General features: G+C 65.7%; 1 protein-coding gene across 6 annotated transcripts in view; it reads right to left on the bottom strand.

The window, feature by feature from the left end:
- Positions 1–12,873, bottom strand: part of ARID3A (AT-rich interaction domain 3A) — a 28,230-nt gene that overhangs the window by 13,371 nt on the left and 1,986 nt on the right. For 5 of the 6 annotated variants that reach the window (XM_081287172.1, XM_081287168.1, XM_081287170.1 and 2 more), the window contains exons 2-3: positions 9,320–9,950; positions 8,262–8,583 (exon numbers count right to left, since the gene is read on the bottom strand). In XM_081287172.1, the coding sequence (XP_081143298.1) occupies positions 8,262–8,583; positions 9,320–9,702 (705 nt within the window). In that variant the 5' untranslated portion in view covers positions 9,703–9,950. Of the gene's footprint in view, positions 1–8,261; positions 8,584–9,319; positions 9,951–10,038; positions 12,872–12,873 lie in introns of those variants that run through there. The other variant, XM_081287171.1, reaches the window with a different exon arrangement.

Raw genomic sequence — 12,873 nt, 5'->3', positions numbered from 1 at the left:
ACAATGACGCCCAAAGCTGGTGGCTGGGGAAGCCCCCACCCCTGAGCAGCCCTGGGCTGAGGGCTCCCTTCTGTAGGTGCAGACACAGGCACCACGAGATCCGAGCCCCTGGCTTCCTGGTGGGGCTCAGGAACAGACGCCCCGGTGCCCGGTGCCCACTCACGCAGCAGTTTCATGCTTCAAGGAGGGAGAGAACAACCCAGAACCCCTCTTCCAAGGTGCTTCCAGGACACACTGCACAGGGGCCCCGGGCCCCCAGACCTGTCGCCGACCCACATACCTCGGGCTCCCCCCTGCTGAGGGGACCTTCCCCCGCGCCTGTCTCCCCCCAGAAACGGAGCCCAGAGCTTCTGTAGAGTCCAACGTTCTGTCCACATGCGTGAGGCCGGGGCTCCCACCCAGCGGCCCAGAGAACCCTGACCTGAAGAGCGCGCCCAGGGCTGGGATGTGGCTCAAGCGGTAGCGCGCTCGCCTGGCAGGCGTGCGGCCCGGGTTCGATCCTCAGCACCACATACAAACACAAAGATTGTGTCCCCCGAGAACTAAAAAATAAATATTAAAAAAAAAAAAAAAAAGAGCGCGCCCACTTCTCTCCAACGACCCGCACGGCCCCAGAAGGCCCCAGAAGGGATGGCCTGGTGGTCGGTGAGTCCTGAACGTCTGTCAGAGTCACAGCGGCTCCCAGCCCCTGCCCTCGCCACCAGTCACGTCCCCATGACAGGGACGAGGCTGACCCAGGACGGGCAGGCCCAGCAGCCCTCGAGGCGTGGCCTGGGCCCAGGGGCTCCTCCACCAGATCCCAACTCAGGGGAGCTGCCCAGGGCACAGCCGGCACCCAGCCCCCCGCCAGGACCCCGGGGGCCACAACGTCACAGGGAAGGCAGAGGACAGGAACAAGGTACAGTGGCCACTGGGCAGGGGCTGATGCCCAGCTGCCTGGCCCTTCTGTACCGGAGCTAAAGCTGGGGCAGACGATTGGAAAGTGCCAGTTACCAGAGTGACAGTGACACCGTGCCAGTGGCCGGCAGGCCTCCCAGCACCATCCCATTTTACAGATGGGGAGACCCGAGTCCTCAAAGAGCACGTGATGGCCAGGGCCTGGGGCTGGGGCAGCACGGGGACTGGTGCCCAGAGGTCACGACCACAGAGGTGACCTCAGCCGGGCTTCTCGGTCCCCTTCCTGTCACTGGGCGCCAGGACGGGCTGGAGGGGGAAAGGGAGGGACAGCCGAGTGCCCAGGTAAGGCCCTTGGAAGGGCAGGGAGACTGTGTGCCACCCACCGGCAGAGCCACCTGCCTGAGAGAATGGCAGTGTGGAAGGACTGTGGTGACGTGGGACCTGTGAGGCCTTGGGCAGCCGCCCAGTCTGCAGCCACCACCAGGGAACCCTCGAGAGGGCTCGCGGCTGGCCGTGAGGGAAGGCCCGGGACCAGGCAGAGCAGACGAGGGTGGCCAGGCCCAGGGCAGGCGGGGGTGGGAGGTGCTCAGAAGCCCAGCAGACTCACGACCGAAGGCGGGCCCGGGGGGAGGCTGGGCGCCACACCAGGGCCACAGGGCCACAGATGGCCCGTCCAGAGACTCCAGGCACAGCACGTGGGCACTCAGACAAACAGGACCACGCCCGTCCACCCAGACACAGGCACACCCTGGGAGATAATGGCCGGAGACAGCCCCGCCCTCTGCCTGGCTGACACGGCCCTGCAGAGGCCGGCCCTCTGGCCTGTCCCCAGCAAGAGCCGGCACACAGCCGATGCTCCAGATCTCTTGTGGAAGGGTGAGGCTCCGACACACGTGGGCACTGACACAGCACCAGCAGCTCTGCCCTAGCCCTCTGCAGCCCACTGGCAGAGGGGGGTCCCTGTCCCTGACCAACCCCAACAAGGGCCTGAAGAGGCCTCCGGCGGCCTGTGGCCTCGAGGTGTGCAGAGCCCCCACACACACTCACCCCAGGGCCAGGCTCCCTGAGCATCTGTGGCATGCCAGGCCCTCGAAATTTTTGTGTGACAAGTGACCAGAACCTGGAGCTGGAAACCCCAGAGCTGTCCTTTCCCCCTCCCGGGGGGCAGTGTCCAGTCCTGCTGAGGGTGGGCCCATGCTCCCCCAAGGCTCCAGGGAGCCTGCTTCCTGCATCCCCAAGCGTCAGGGACCCAGGGACCCTGGCTGGTGGCCATGTCACCCCATCTGCTCCGTGGTCCCCATAAGCTGCCAATGCACCGGGCTACCCTGCACCTGCATCTTCACGTGCACATCTACAGAAAGACTGTCTCCCAGGAGGCCCATTCTGAGGTTTGGGGAGGACGTGGGGGTGGGGCTGGTCACCCAGGACACGAGAGCCTAAGTGTGGCCACTCTGCTGGGCAGGGCCTGCCAGGGCAGTGGGAGGTGCCAGCCCCACCTGCTCCCTGCCATCCCTCTGAGCCCCACAGACCCGGGCCCAGCCCTGTATACGGGGCAAGGCCGCGGCCTGCGCCAAACCTTCAATGGTCAGAGATTAGTTACTGTTTAACCCTGTGACCCCAATTGTCCTGTTGCCGTGCACAGCCCAGCAAGGGAAGAAGGGGTGGGCTGCCCCCTGCCCCGTGTGCCCACCCACCAGGCCGGCACCCGCCCTGCCCCCTGGAGAAGCGGGCAGCTAGACGGGGCCTGGCCCAGGCCTCCCAGCCATAGGTGGAGTCGCCGGGCAGCTGCAGAGGTTCAGGGCCCCCCTCGCAGCCCAGCGTCTGCTCCAGGCGGCTTCTGGGCCCATGTGGCTTGGAACTGAGAGTCAGAGAATCTAGGGGCTGGGTCAGAGGTGGGCCCTGGGTGGGGGACAAACCTGGTCCAGCTGGACACTCCACATGGGCAGGAGAAAGGCCATCAGGCCCCTGTGTGATGCCCGTTTCTCAGGCCAAACACTGGTCGGGCACACCAGGGGCACGTGAGCACACGTACACCCAGACATGGGCACCAAGGCCCGAGCTGCGCCAGGTGGCCACAGAGGTCTATACCCTCTGAGTGGGCACCGCCATGACCCAAGGAGACAGGCGCACGCCAAGGACCTGGCACACGCAGAGACATGGGCCCGAGACCCGCACAGCCAGCACGTTTGGGGTGGGGTGGGAAGGCCTGGGGAGGCTCCGGCTGCCCACCACATCCACTGCCCGCCGGGCACCGCTCCCTCGGTGCCCGCGTGTGTTATTAGAAAGCGTGGGGTGGGTGGGGCCAGGCGCTTGGCAGCAGCCACAGAACAGGGAGCCAGGCCTCGGCAGTGACCCTGCGGCGGTGACCCAGTGGCCGGGTGGTGGCTCAGGGGCAGATAAGGTGCTTCCGGCTGAGTCAGTGCGGTTCCCAGGGCTGGCACGGGCCAGGGCACTGTGCCAGGGGCTGGTGGGCGGGCATCCTCCCCGTGCCCGCCACAGCCCAGCTGGCCCTATGCCAGCAGCCACAGCAGCTTTGATGAGGCAGACGCTGCCCGCTGAGGGGCTCCCTGCCACCTGCCCTGCCGGTCTCCCGGGCTGGCACAGCCTGCGGGAAGCTGCGCCCAGTTCTCACCAGTTCCTGCCTAGCACCCGGAGCCCAGCGCCCAGGCCTGTGCCTCAGCCTGCCCCTGGGAAACGCCCACCGTACCCCGCCCACAGGCTGCTTCAGCCAGCCTTCCCTGCCGCTGCTGACCACTGCTGACCAGGGACTCCGAGGAGGCTCCACGCCCCTCCTTCCCCCATGCGGACCCCGCCCAGGAGCCCCGTCCCACTCTTTCCCAATTTTCCCGGTTTCCCAGTACCTGACCCACCTCACGTCCAGCCACGGGCCCCAGAATCAGGCCCTGCCCTGCTCTGTCCAGCTGGGGCACTCCAACACCCTGTCCTCCACCCCAGCCCTGGCCTCAGGCTGGGTCCAGCTCTGGCTCCTTCAAGCCCCAGGTCACCTGTCCACCTGCCTCCCAGCTCTGCCCCACCCAGCCCTAGGTTCCCGCAGTCCTGGAGGACCGCGATCAGCAGGGCAGCAGGCCCCTGGGCTGGAGTCCAGCCCCACAGGAGGAAATCCACCATAGCCAGCAGCCTGGGACCTGAGGAGCAGAACCAGGCTCAGCATGGGCAGAGGCTGCTGCCCCAGGACCCGCCTCAGACACAGGCTGGAGTCCAGGCGAGAGGGCAGCAGAGGCCCAGGAGGTCAGAGCCTCAAGCCTCCAGGGGAAAGTTCCATTTTCCCCTTGAAGAATGCTGTTGGGGGCTGGGGATGTGGCTCAGCTGGTCGAGGGCTCGCCTCACACGCACAGACCCTGGCTCAGTCCCCAGCACCATCAAAAGGACAAAGAAAATGCTGTTGGGTCTTCTTCTGGGACCCAAAGTAGACCTGACAAACGCACCAGGGAAGTAGGACAGTGCCTCTCCTCTCATCTGAGCGAGTCCGGAGGCTGAGGCAGGGGATCGCAAAACGAAATAAAAGGGGTTGGGAGGCGCTCGGTGGCCGGCACGGATCGGTGTGCGCTCTGCCTCACACGCATAACCTCTAAACGGCCGGATGCCAGGCGGGACCCCGGGGCTACCTCTTGCTGTGGTCACAGTCACAGCCTTCACTCCAAGCTGCCGTAGCCTGTGGCTGAGCCAAGACACGTGAGGGCAACAGAGGACAGGCTGCGACTCAGACTGAGACAGGTCACGGGACACCAGGGTGCCACAGCCAAGGCCCCAGACTCTCAAGGCGGAGCCCACCTGGCCCGTCCAGCTTCCAGCTCCAGGGGGTGTCTGGTGCCGGGTCCTGAGGTCTGAACGTGAGGGTGATGCTGACCTCCGCCTGGCTCATGGCCTCTTGTCAGATGAGGGAGACCAAGCTCACGGCTGGTCTCTCCTCTGAACCCCAGTCGCTCTTGGCCCCCCGCCCTGCCAACCCTGGAGCCACCTGCTGGGGCCTGGGGCGTGCACCCTCCCAGCGTGGCTGCAGACTTGGTGTCCTCATCCATGGGCTCATGTAGCCCCTGTCCTTCACAGAGCAGGGACTCAGCTCACCGCTACCTACGTGTCAGTGCCGTGCACGGTACTTGCCTTACTGAGTCTGTGTGGACGGCAAACAGGGGGAAGAACCCGACGTACCACACAGATCAAAACCACAGTGAGGACGGGGCTGGGGCCCAGCGGCAGAGCTCGCCTAGCACGTGCGAGGCCCTGGGTTCGATCCTCAGCACCTCATAAAGATTAATAAAATAAAGGCATTGAAAAAAAAAAGAATTAACAAACAAACAAAAAAACACGGCGAGATGCCACGCGACCCGGCCAGGGCAGCTAGAACCCTCTCTGGAAATCAAAGCCGCTGACGGCGGTGCAGGTGAGGCCCGGAGCCTCACCTGGGGCTGGGGAGGCAGCCTCCCCTCACTGCCCTCCCTACCACAGACAGAATCGCCCCCGCACCCAGCAACTTGACGCCGGCACACACCCAAGAGAAACGGACACAGGCGTCCATCACCAAGCCAGGGCAGGTCAGCTTGAGTGCCCTGGGCGAAGGCCACAGCCCTTGGCCAGGGTGGGAGCAAGGGGACAGTGGAACATGGACGGACCTGAGGACCTCACGCTCGGTGAGCACCAGACACACAAGGCCCCTGTGGGACCCAGTGACAGGAGGGTCCAGAGATGGATGTGGACCCACGGTGCAGGGCTGGGGCAGGATGGTGACATTGGGGACAGCAGCTAAGGGTACAAGGCCCATTTTGGGGCGATGGAGCTGCACACGGAGGAGTTGTGTCTCTCTGGAAATCAAATCCCCACAAAGCTGCGTCAGTTTCCCTGTTTTTGGAATCGATTCAGCCTCCGCAGGAGTTTCTGGGACTCAAGGTTCAAACCTTGAAGTGGCTAAAGATCTGGATCCAAGGTCTGCCGGTGTAAAATGGCCACCTGGGTGACCAGAGGCCACCCAACATGCGTCCAATGCCAAGGGGCTGAGATCCTAATCTCAGTCTGTGAGCAGCCCAATCTGGCCAGCCAGCCTCCCTCAGGGCACGTCACCGGGCTGTGGCAGCCAGGCTCCCAGTTTTCAAGGAACCGCCCTCCCCCGCCTGGCCGCCCCCCAGACCCACAGGCCCCCGCAGACCGGCAGCTGTCGAGGATCTGCAGGCAGAGTCTGCCCCGGGCCCTGCCAAGACCCAGAGGAAGAAGCAGACCGGTGCCAAGCGGCGGCCAGCCGGCCAGGGCTGCCACGTGCCAGGAAGGGAGTGGGGCGGACGCCAGAGTCAACACGGCCGGCGGGGCCCAACATCTGTTGGGCCAGCGGGGCCTGGGCTGCTGTGGACACGAGCTGTGCAGGTGCCCAGCGGCTGGGCAGGAGGCTGCACCAGCCCCTGGGCCTGCCACAGACGGGCGGAAGCCGAGCCCCAGGACTGCAGGGCCGGCCCGGTGTGCCCAACACCCTCCAGTTCCATCTCGCACAGGAGCCAGCCAGGGTGGCACCTCACCCCTCACACGCCACACTCGGCCTCTGCCTGGGACCTCTCGTGTCCCCCCAGCTCAGGCCAAGCGTCACCTCCTGAGGGGCCAACCATGCCAGGAGCAGTCCCACCCCGCCACCTTGGTGCCCACAGACTTGTCACTGAGCACCTCCACCCTGAACACTGTCCCTGAAGACAGTCCCCGGGTACCTGCCAAGTAGCAGGCGTCATAAGCCCGTGGCCCTGAGATGCTGAGGTGCCTCCCCGTCAGGCCTCAGATGTCCCCTTAGCAGCTTTCTGCTACGGGAGGCACCTTTGGCCCAGGTGGGGTTGTCCGCAGACAAGCCAGACAACGGGTCTGGTGGCCAGCCTCCGCTCCCAGCTCACTGAGGGCTCTGGGATCAGGGACCGCCCCCTTCGGCATGGAGCCTGGGGCCATCTGGGTGGTGTGCAGGGGTCCAAGGGGCCCTGTGGACATCCGACCCCATGGGCCGACGGGCCATCCCGCAGCGTGACCTTGAGGGGTGGAGGTGCCTGACCAGGGCACACTGGCCTAGGCTCCCCAGGGGCCAGGCCCAGAGCACCCAGAGACCCTCCCTCAGTTCTCAGCAGAGTACCCCTGCCCTGGGGAGGCACTGCTCAGGGAGGGGCACCTCAGGGGCCAGCTGAACTCCTGGTCCCAGGGCAGAGTGTCTCTGGGATACCCCGACACCCTGAGGGCCCCCTGAGCAGGTACCAGGTGGGGTGGGGCCTGGTCACACCCAAGAAGAGTGACTTCCACCAGGACCAAGAGCCTGAGGGCAAGGACACCCCAGCCAGTGAGAAGGTGGGGGCAGGTCGGTACCTTCCCGGCTGCCATCCCGAGGCGCCCTGGAGCTCTGTCCCTGCCTCTCTCACCCAGCCACCACGGACATCTCTGCTCATCTGCCAGCTTCCTGACCACTGAACCTGCCCTGGGGGCTCTCCTGCCCTGCTCACAGTGGGCATGGCCAGGAGCCGCCCCCCCCCCCCCCCCGTGCCCCCTGAGGCCTCCAGGGCAGGCAGCCTGGTGTTAGGAGGGTGAGGTCACCTCCTGTGGTGGCCCCTGCTGGGAGCCCAGGGTTGGGGTTCCACTGGACGCACCCGGAGGTCGGGGCAAGGCCCAGCTGGCCAAGGGCCGGAATGCAAGCCCAGCCGGCAGCCGGGCCGCCATCTGGTTTCCATCTGCCCAGCCCAGCGTGGCCCAACTTCAAAGGACCCCTGCAGGCCACTTCCTCTGGCCCAGTCGCCTGGCCTGCGGGAAGGGCCAGGGCTGCCCCTGCTTCCTCCACCCCTCGCAGGGCCCAGGAAGCTTCTCTGGCATCCCTAAGAGCCCCTGTCAGCTCAGCCCCAGGCCTGACTGTCCACCCACAGTCATTGCACGTGTTGGCTCCTGCTGCCTTGGCAGGCACCCAGGGCAGCCAATAGGGACCCTCAGCCACCTCTTGGGCAGGCTATCAGTCTCCTGCCACCACAGCCAGGGCCACCCCCCAGCCAGCTCTCGAGAGATGGACTCCCCACCACACACCCACCATCCGGGTCACCCAGCCCCACGGCTACACCCCAATGCTCACTGACAACAGAGGTTGCCAGCCTCATCCAGCTGCCCACCCTGCCCATGCTGGGCCCCCAGGGGCGGGTCTGTCGGGGAAAGTGGAGTTTGCAGAGCTCCCAGACAGCTCCCCACACCTGGTGCCCACGTCACTGCACTGGCCCAACCACCTGGCCACGCAGAGGAATCTGGGTGGTGGCACCCACAGGAACCTGAGCCCAGGGGGCCTGACCATGGTGTCACGGCCAACCCGAAGGCCCGTGGCACCCCACACACCCGCACTCAGCCGCAGAGCCCACCTGCTTGAACTGCTCCTCGTAGGTCCAGTCCCCGGGGTCTGGCGGCTGCAGCTGGGGCCCTAAGTGGGCGGCCCCTCCAGGGTGGGCTGGGCCAGGCCCCTGCCGCTCAGGGCCGCCTAGTGCCCTGGGAGCACCCTCCCCACGGAAGGCCTGGGCTGGCTGGGCCTTGCGTGGAAACAGACCGGCAGAGCCCGGGCCCACGGGACCTGGGGGGCCCAGCCCCTCCTCCTCCTCATCTCCCTCCTCCTCGTAGTCGTCCTCGTCCTCGTCCTCGTCAGCCAGGTCTTCCTCCAGCTCTTCCTCCTCCTCCCACTTCGGCTTCCTGGGGGGCCACAGGGCACAGGTCAGAGAGCAGGACATGGCTCCTTCCCTCCGCCCAACCTTGTCTCCCCCCCCCCTGAAAATGGGAGGGAAGGCCCCTGCCCATAGGGCCTGCACAGTCTGCGGGCGCCCAGGATGCCCCGAAGTTCCCAACTCCGGGAGAACCTGAGCGGCTCTGCCCGGGACCTTGGCAAAGGCTGCTCCTTCTGCTGGGCCTGCCTGACCCTGGCGCTCTCCCTGCCTGGGGAGCACTACTCCTGCCCAAGGCTGGCCCTGGCACCCACCTGCCTTCCCGCATCCCTGGCCTGGCCTGGCACCATCTCCTCTGCCCATTGTGAGGACCCCAGAACACTGTGGGCTCCCTGAGACCAACAGGGTCTCAGAGACACCTCCCTGCCAGGAGTGGGCCCTGCGGAGACCCGGGCAGTGTGTTCCACACAGGCCAGCCTGGCTGCAGATTTTATCTGCCCCATGGCTGGGATGCTGCAGCCACACCCAGGCCCTCAGTCACACTGGACACGCGCCCAGTGTCCAGCTCCAGGTGTGACAGCACCCCCCACACTGAGGGTGCACACCGCCAGGGTCTGCTGCCCAGGAGGACAGCGGTCGCTCCTTCAAGCCTGCCCCCCCAGCACAGGCATGTGCTCAACAACCCCTGCTCAATGACGGAACCCTAGGGTGCCCTCCCTGCAGGAGGTGAGGCTCAGGGATGACAGCCGCCCCTGGACATCACTCACAGGTCTTCATCGGAGCCCAAGTCCTCCAAGTGCGTGGCATCTTCAGTGTGTCTGGAACCTTCCCCGCCTTGCCCAGGCAGGGCTGGGGAGCCCAGAGCCCCCTCCTGGGCCGAGTCCTCATCCTCTGAGCCTGGGGGCCCGTCCTCAGAGCCCCCAGGGCTGGGTGGATGTCCCAGGCCGGCGGCAGCAGCCCGCATGGCAGCCAGTGCGGCCATCTGTGCCCGCTGCATATGGGCATTCTCAGGTTCTCTGTCCTCATCTAGGGGGGCCCGAGCCCGGGGTCCAGTGGGGGGCTCGGGCAGTGGCTGCTGCCGGGCCTCCAGCTCCTGGCGTGCCCGCTGCTGCCGCTGCAACAGGGTCTCCATCACCGCCTGCAGCTTCATGGCCCTGCGGGCCAGGCCGCCACCACCCCGGGCACCAGGGGTGGGTGGCGGGGGTGGCCCCGGTGGGGAGGGGGCCCGGCCACACTGCAGCGTGGGGGCCTCGGGGGAGCCGGGACAGTGCAGGGTGGCGGGGGGCGGGGGCGGGGGCCGCCGGCTCAGGCTGAAGGCTGGTGGGGCATGCCAGTGGTGGGTTGGGGGGTCCCGGGTGCCAAGGCTGGCGAGCGGCTCATTCACGTGTGTTCAGAAACCTGGGGGTTATCGAGACGGGGGTGAGACTGTGTCTGAGCTCCTTGGCCCCATTCTTCCCAAGATTCCCTCCCAGCTCTGCTCTCTCACCTGCTCTCACCAGGGTGCAACCCTGGAGGCCAGGGAACACGCCCATCTCCCCCATCTTCCTTCCTGCAGGCCTGGCTCCCGGGGTCACCCACACCGGACTCCAGGGGTCTCAGGGACCCCTCCTGTCCCGGCCACAAGAAACACACTGTCCCCAACGGTGTCCACCTGGAGACCTGGGTTATTGCTTCATAAGCAGAGCAGAGGGGACTAGGCCTTCCTGGCCTCTGATTGGCTATAACCAGCTCCAGACCCCAGAGTCCAGGCAGGTTCTGGGTTCTGGTTCTGAGTTCCAGGTGCTGCCCACGCCCAGAGGGGCCCCAGCATCCCGGTTTTCAGATTAAGGGAGACAACAGCTGGCCCAGGTGGAGTGCTGCCTCCAGCAGCCCAGCCCAGCCTCCCAGGCCTGCTCCCAGGGCCTCCCCATGAGCACCCCAGCCCCTCCACCTGAGAACACTGTGGCAACAGTGCCCAGCTCACTCGCTACCCTCACGTGGGCAGAAGTGGGGCCACCCAGGTGCCAGAGGAGGAGCCAGGAGTTCTGTGTGACAAATGAGGGCAGAGGCTCAGCAACACTGTGCCGCCGGACACCAGGCACAGGATCTGGACCTGTGTCCAGGTGACGTCAGAGCCTTCCCTGTGCCGTGCTCTCTGTAGGGATAAGGGGCCTGAAGTTCCCAGTCCCTGGGGGCCCCAAGTGGGGCAAATGTCCCAGAATGCCACACACCTGCCCAGCTCCCCTCCCAGGGGTCCTGCTGCCCCTCCACCCACTCTTAATTGTGGGGGCTCCTGCAGGGATGTCCCAGGACCTGGCAGTGGTGAGCACCAGGACCCAGGTCCCACCTTGGCCCCTCACCCACCAGGCCACACCCCACCCGCCCCAGCCTCCAATAAAACACCAGGCAGAACCCAACAGGCCCTGATGGCGCAGCAGTGGGACCGGGCAGGGACAGAGCTCCAACCTCCTTTCAGGATGGAGTACAGAAGGCACAGCTCTACACCCTGCCCCCCAGGTCCACAGGCAGCTCCGGGGCAGGTGGGCCCCGGGGTGAGGCCCGGGCAGCCCCCGGGCCAACAGGGGTCCCAGCAGCTGGCTGTGTCTGTGAGCTGCTAACCCAGGGAACTCCTCAGCCACCAGGAGCCCAGCACCCCTCCTCCGGCATCCTTCACTCAGACCCCTGGGGTCCCGGGAGAGGGGTAAAAAGGCCCAGGGGAAGGGTCCATGGAAAAGGGAAGGCCACATCTCCAAAGGGCCAAGCGATCCCTGTCAGTCCCTCGGGGGCAGGGGTCCAGGTCACAAGGACCTTCTCAGAGGCCATGGCACTGGAGACTGTCCATCAGAGCCTGGTCCTCCAGAGGCAGCAAATGCAGCACCCCCCCCCCACCCCCAGGGCTGCTGGCCACCCCCACCTGACCCAAGAAGTGCTGAGGGGACATTTCTGGCACTGACTGGTCTGGTCCCTAACCCTTCCCCCACCCTCCACAACTTCAAGATGAGCCCCTCCCCACGGAAATGCTCCAGGCAACGCCCCTCTGGGGGGGGGGGGCAGAAGGAAGAGGCCAGAGGAAGCCACTCCTCCCCATCACCCCCCCTCTGCAGGCCTCCTGGGTTTAATGACCCTTCCGGGTGCTCCACGGGTGGGGGAGGGGATCAGGACGGGCCTCCAGGCTGGGGCTTGAGGAGGGGGCAGGTGGGAACCCCGGAGCGCCCCGAGCCAGGCCTGGGTCCCCTGATGCGCTCCATTAACCCTACCCGGATGACGCCCACCCCTGCAGACCCCTCCCCCAGGAGTCCTTTGTCCTCGGCCCCCACCCCCACTTTATGACAGGCCCAGGGACAGACATTCCTAGACGGGGATGGGGTGCAGGGTGGTCGCAGGGGTCTGGTGGGGTGGGGGCGGGGATCAACCAGGGACCACACCCTCCCCCCATGCGTCGGGAGAGAGGTCGCCAGCTCCTCGGGGCCTTGCAAAACACGGTTATTTAAAGAGTTGTGCAAGGCTGGGGCCCGCGGGTGGCGAAAGGGGCCCCTCAGTCTGCAGAAGGAAGAGAAGGGGGAGGGGAGGGGCAGGGGGCTGGGAAGGGGGCTGAGAAAGTGGGGAGGGGGGCCGGAGGAAGTGAAAAAAGCAAAACCAAAGACGACTACAAAAACCCCGTCCGGATTTCAAAGGCTTCTTGGAAAGCGACCGATTTGCATGGGGGTGGGGGGGAGAGTGGGTACGCTTGCGGCCCGAGCGGCTAAAAACGGAAGATATTTGACAAACCCGCCGCCGGCCGGCGCGAACGTTGGAGTTGACACACACGCGCGCGCCCCGCGCTTCCTGCGTCCGCTTTTGTGTCTGGGGTGCGCTGTAACTCGGGAGGGGGCTCTTCCCTAGGACCCCTGCCAGAGACCCAAGGACCCGGACCGAGCGCACTCCGGGGCACAGGGCCCCTATCTGCACTGGAGTGGACACTATAAGTAAACGTACTAGGCTGGACAGGGTCGCCGGGAACTCTCAGGATTCGTGAATACACACCGGTTTCGAGTAAGAAAAATGAAATAAAACCCCAGAGCGCAGCCCCCTGAGCGCGCGCGGAGCCCATTTCCTTCCGCCAGGTCCAGGGGAGCGCGCACTCACGACCCTCAATTGCCCCGCACACCCCTGTTTGGACAAGAGCATGAATTTCACCCACTTTATACGGAGTGAGGTCTCCTAGTCCGACGCAGGGGCAAACGCCCAAACCGAGACCAACAAGGGTCGCCTGCCCAGTCCTAGACCCTCACCGCACCTCTACCTAACTTTGGGAACCCCTCCTAAGCTTCCACCGCGCACTGCGCGCAGCCAGAGGCCGGAA

The sequence above is a fragment of the Spermophilus citellus genome, assembly GCF_964194105.1.
Source record: "Spermophilus citellus genome assembly, chromosome: 3".
Classification (NCBI taxonomy): Eukaryota; Metazoa; Chordata; class Mammalia; order Rodentia; family Sciuridae; genus Spermophilus; species Spermophilus citellus.
This window is presented reverse-complemented; position numbering and strand designations above follow the sequence as displayed.